The sequence below is a fragment of the Mobula birostris genome, chromosome 1, assembly GCF_030028105.1.
Source record: "Mobula birostris isolate sMobBir1 chromosome 1, sMobBir1.hap1, whole genome shotgun sequence".
Taxonomy (NCBI): domain Eukaryota; kingdom Metazoa; phylum Chordata; class Chondrichthyes; order Myliobatiformes; family Myliobatidae; genus Mobula; species Mobula birostris.
In genome coordinates, this window is record NC_092370.1 from 4,142,620 (window position 1) to 4,148,619 (window position 6,000).

General features: G+C 42.4%; 1 protein-coding gene across 3 annotated transcripts in view; it reads left to right on the forward strand.

Moving 5' to 3' along the window:
• The window catches only part of cfap418 (cilia and flagella associated protein 418), a 39,543-nt gene extending 36,633 nt beyond the window's left edge, over positions 1 to 2,910 (forward strand). For all 3 annotated transcript variants that reach the window (XM_072275133.1, XM_072275804.1, XM_072276414.1), the window contains exon 6: positions 1,318 to 2,910. In XM_072275133.1, the coding sequence (XP_072131234.1) occupies positions 1,318 to 1,471 (154 nt within the window). In that variant the 3' untranslated portion in view covers positions 1,472 to 2,910. The remainder of the gene's footprint in view (positions 1 to 1,317) is intronic.
• Positions 2,911 to 6,000: the final 3,090 nt, after the last annotated feature.

Here is a 6,000-nt window from a genome sequence, read left to right on the forward strand (position 1 = left end):
ATCTGCGCCTGGAAAGTCTTCACTCTCCACGGTGCAGGCCTGGGCAAGGTTGTATGGAAGACCAGCAGTTGCCCATGCTGCAAGTCTCCCCTCTCCACGACACCAATGTTGTCCAAGGGAAGGGCATTAGGACCCATACAGCCTGGCACCAGTGTCGTCACAGAGCAATGTGTGATTAAGTGCCTTGCTCAAGGACACAACACGTTGCCTCGGCTGGGGCTCGAACTCACAACCTTCAGGTCACTAGTCGAATGCCTTAACCACTTGGCCATATGCCCACGCAGGTTAGCGTGTTCCATACACCTACCATTCTCTGCATAAAAAAATCTTACCTCTGACAGTCCCCCTATGCTTTCCTCCAATCACCTTAAAATTGGCCATTTCTGCCTTGGGAAGAAGTCTTTTGCTGTCCTCTCAATCGATGCCTCTTATCATCTTGTCACCTCTCATCCTTCTACACTTCAAGAAGAAAAGCCATAACTCACACAACATCTCCACATAAGATATGCTCTCTAATCGAGTAAATCTTCTCTGCGCCCTCTCTAAAGCTTCCATATCCTTCCTATAATGAGGAGGCATTAGAGAAGGTGCAGTGATTTACTAGTAACATTCTCATAAAATACTTAAGAAATTTTTAAACACATTCACTTCAATATCTGAAAGTAATTTTTATTAAAATTTTTATATATGTGTATATATAAAAAATAAAAATAATATATATTATATATAAAAATAAGAATATATTATTAAAATATTATTAGAAAAATAGAGGGCTATGGATAACCCGAGGTAATTTCTAAAGTAAGAACATGTTCGGCACAGCTTTGTGGGCCGAAGGTCCTGTATTGTGCTGTAGGTGGGAAAATAAATAAGAAATACAATAGAATTTATGAAAAACTATACATAAACGAAGATTGACAACCAACCAATGTGCAAAAGAAGACAAACCATGCAAACAATAATATAAAAACAATAAGTAGATAAATAATACTGAGAACATGAATTGTAGTCTTCTTGAAAGTGAGTCTGTAAGTTGTGGAATCAGTTCAGTGCTGAGGTGAGTGAAGTTATCCACGCTGGTTTAGGAGCCTAATGGCACCAATGACTCCTGTACCTCCTTCCCAAAGGTAGCAGCTATGTAAATTATACTAGGAAATTCCAACAAAACTCAAATGTGAGTGCTGGCTGAATCAATAACTTCCAGAATTTAATCACTAGCTCTAGTGATTTTAAAAAACTATGGATAAATTTGACGTAATAATAAACTGATGATGAATAGATGGGTTGAATTCACCCATTGTTAACTTTCACCAACAGAAACAACATACCTGACATAAATAAACTGAAAACAAAGGCATTACATAAGAGAGGTGTGCGAGCTTATGCCTGCCAGTGTAGCTGGAGATCCATCCAGAACCTGACTGACCTCAAGGAAGAGCAACGACTTCGATGGGTCTGTGGCAAACATTAAGGCTGATCTGCGTTGGTCTTGCCCATTCTCCAGCAGACTGATATTGTGGAGACTGTTCCAATGCATTACCTGAAGTAATACTGGGGCATAAGCCACAGACAGCAACTCACCAGAGTTCCCTGCCCTGGGCCGTTCCTTCACGTTGTCTGCAGGTGTAGTTCATCGAAGAGCCTTCCTCTGCCAGGGAAGAGGTATTTGGAGCTTCTGTTGGCATTTCTGTGGCTCTGGGTTTTTACAGGGTGGGGTTGCTAGCCTCTTTGTCCAACACCCCAACACCCCTCTTTTCACAGCTGGGCTTGGGACCGTCCATGGTGGAGTTAATACCATGGAGTTAATACAGAATTTTTACTAAACACAAGACAAGCTACAGCAGTTTTAGCAGAATTCAGTTTTTCCCAATGTTTGATGTTCGGGAGTGGCTCTTTGGCTAGATGGAGCCAAGTTGAACTGCTCAATATCAATTTTACAGTCAAACCATTGTGATATACCTTGTCATGCAAAACTAGAATTGACCCTGTTTCTTGCCAGAAGGTGAAACAAAACTGACATCATGGAGACGTAATTGAAAATGCCACAGTAGCATAGCAATTAGCGCAACACCATTTTACAGCTCAGGGCATCAGAGTTTGCAGTTTAATTCTAGCGTCCTCTGCATACAAGTCTGTATGTTCCTTCACATGTGCGTGTGGGTTTCCTGTCCAAGTTCTCCGGTTTCCTCCCACAGTCCAAAGTCATAGCACTTAGTAGGTTAATTGGTCATTGTAAATTGCCGGGGTTAAATCAATGGTTTGTTGGAGGTAGGGCTCGAAGGGCCCGTTCCACGCCGTGTCTTTAAATGAAATTTTCAATTGAATTCATGTCATTCTGCATTTAATCCCTTTACTACAAGATCTACTGACGTTGCCTTTAATGATTGAACATTATGGGATGTTTATGTAATTTTTCATGGTTGATCATGGTGGAAGTTGTCTTCACCACAAGGACTGCGACAGTTTAATCCACTGACTCACTGTCTGTTCTATAATGCAATAAGGAACGAGCAATTTGTTTGGAACATTGGAGATGGATTTCCTCCGATGGATTGGATTTGCTGAATATTATACAGCCATTGTAATGGTAAAAAGCTGTAGTCAACCCCAAGAGTACATTTATGATTTTGGGGAATTACTCAAATTGGCAAGCTTAAGTTTAAAACAGTGTTCCACAGGGAAAGAGAAAATGTTTTTAAAATCACCATTCTTCAGTCAGGAAGAGATTTATTGAGTTTATTAAATATTCTGGATTAGAACCTCTGGCATCAAAATTCTTAAACACTGGATAAAGAAGTGCGGGAGTTCCATTTTATGTTCTAGTTTATATAACTTGTTTGATAGTTTTTCATTTTTCGTTATGTTCCCTGCTATGTATTTGGTCAAGTATGTAAATAAAGTTGAATTTTGGCAAGTAACTGCTGTTATAATTTATTTTTTTCTGTTCAGCTGTATGTCTTTATCACAGAAACATAGAAAACTTACAGCACAATACAGGCCCTTCGGCCCACTAAGTTGTGCTGAACATGTCCCTACCTTAGAAATTACTAGGCTTACATATAGCCCTATATTTTTCTAAACTCCATGTACCTATCCAGAAGTCTCTTAAAAGACCCTATTGTATCCGCCTCCACCACAGTTACAGGCAGCCCATTCCACGCACTCACCACTATCTGAGTAAAAAAACTTACCCCTGACATCTCCTCTGTACCTACTCCCCAGCACCTTAAACCTGTGCCCTCTTGTGGCAACAATTTCAGCCCCAGGAAAAAGCCTCTGACTATCCACACGATCAATGTTCTCATCATCTTATACCCTGTATCAGATCACCTCTCATCCTCCGTTGCTCCAAGGAGAAAAGGCCAAGTTCACTCAACCTATTCTCATAAGGCATGCTTCCCAATCCAGGCGACATCCTTGCAGATCTCCTCTGCATCCTTTCTATGGCTTCCACATCCTACCTGTAGTGAGGCGACCAGAACTGAGCACAGTACTCCAAGTGGGGACTGACCAGGGTCCTATAGAACTGCAACATTACCTCTCGGCTCTTAAACTCAATCCCACGATTGATGAAGGCCAATGCACCGTATGCCTTCTTAACCACAGAGTCAACCTGCGCAGCAGCTTTAAGTGTCTTATGGACTCGGACCCCAAGATCCCTCTGATCCTCCACACTGCCAAGAGTCTTACCATTAATACTATATTCTGCCATCATATTTGACCTACCAAACTGAACCACTTCACACTTATCTGGGTTGAACTCCATCTGCCACTTCTCAGCCCAGTTTTGCATCCTATCAATGTCCTGCTGTAACCTCTGGCAGCCCTCCACACTGTCCACCACACCCCCAACCTTTGTGTCATCAGCAAATTTACTAACCCATCCCTCCACTTCCTCATCCAGGTCATTTATAAAAATCATGAAGAGTAAGGGTCCCAGAACAGATCCCTGAGGCATTCCAATGGTGACCAACCTTCATGCAGAATATGTCCTGTCTAAAACCACTCTCTGCCTTCCGTGGCAAGCCAGTTTTGGATCCACAAAGCAATGTCCCTTTGGAACCCATGCCTCCTTACTTTCTCAATAAGCCTGGCATGGGGTACCTTATCAAATGCCTTGCTGAAATCCATATACACTACAGCTACTGCTCTTCCTTCATCAATGTGTTTAGTCACATCCTCAAAAAATACAATCAGGCTCGTAAGGCACGACCTGCCCTTGATAAAGCTATACTAACTGTTCCTAATCATATTATGCCTCTCCAAATGTTCATAAATCCTGCCCCTCAGGATCTTCTCCATCACCTTGCCAACCACTGAGGTAAGACTCACTGGTCTATAATTTCCTGGGCTATCTCTACTCCCTTTCTTGAATAAAGGAACAACATCCACAACCCTCCAATCCTCCGGAACCTCTCCCGTCCCCATTGATGATGCAAAGATCATCACCAGAGGCTCAGCAATCTCCTCCCTCGCCTCCCACAGTAGCCTGGGGTACATCTCATCTGGTCCCGGCGACTTATCCAACTTGATGATTTCCAAAAGCTCCAGCACATCCTCTTTCTTAATATCTACATGCTCAAGCTTTTCAGTCTGCTGCAAGTCATCACTACAATCACCAGGATCTTTTTCCATAGTGAATACAGAAGTAAAGTATTCATTCAGTACCTCTGCTATTTCCTCCAGTTCCATACACACTTTCCCACTGTCAGACTTGGGGTTTTCCTTAATCCTGCCCACCAAGGCCTTCTCATGGCCCCTTCTGGCTCTCCTAATTTCCTTATTAAGCTCCTTCCTATTAGCCTTATAATCTTCCAGATGTCTAACATTACCTAGCTCTCTGAACCTTTTGTAAGCTTTTCTTCTTGACTAGATTTATTACAGCCTTTGTACATCACAGTTCCTGTACCCTACCATAACTTCCCTGTCTCATTGCAACGTACCTGTGTAGAACTCCACACAAATATCCCCTGAACATTTGCCACATTTCTTCCGTACTTTTCCCTGAGAACATCTGTTCCCAATTTACATAGAACATAGTCTGTAGTCTAGTGTAGTTTTGTGTTTTTAGTTCAGTGTAGTTTTTGTATTGTCTCATGTAGCACCATGGTCCTGAAAAACGTCTTGTTTTTACTGTGTACTGTACCAGCAGTTATGGTCGAAATGACAATATAAAGTGACGACTTGAAAATTCAATCAGGCTAGTAAGGCATGATCTGCCTTTGACAAAGCCATGCTGACTATTCCTAATCATATTATGCCTCTCCAAATGTTCATAAATCCTGCCGCTCAGGATCTTCTCCATCAACTTACCAACCACTGAAGCAAGACTCACTGGTCTATAATTTCCTGTGCTATCCCTACTCCCTTTCTTGAATAAAGGAACAATATCTGCAACCCTCCAATAGAACATAGAATAGTACAGCACAGTACAGGCCCTTCGGCCCACAATGTTGTGCCAACCCTCAAACCCTGCCTCCCATATAAGCCCCCACCTTAAATTCCTCCATATACCTGTCTAGTAGTCTCTTAAATTTCACTAGTGTATCTGCCTCTACCACTGACTCAGGCAGTTCATTCCACGCACCAACCACTCTCTGAGTAAAAAACCTTCCTCTAATATCCTCCTTGAACTTCCCACCCCTTACCTTAAAGCCATGTCCTCTTGTATTGAGCAGTGGTGCCCTGGGGAAGATGCACTGGCTGTCCACTCTATCTATTCCTCCTAATATCTTGTACACCTCTATCATGTCTCCTCTCATCCTCCTTCTCTCCAAAGAGTAAAGCCCTAGCTCCCTTAATCTCTGATCATAATGCATACTCTCTAAACCAGGCAGCATCCTGGTAAATCTCCTCTGTACACTTTCCAATGCTTCCACATCCTTCCTATAGTGAGGCAACCAGAACTGGACACAGAACTCCAAGTGTGGCCTAACCAGAGTTTTATAGAGCCACATCATTACCTCGCTCTTAAACTCTATCCCTTGACTTATGAAAGCT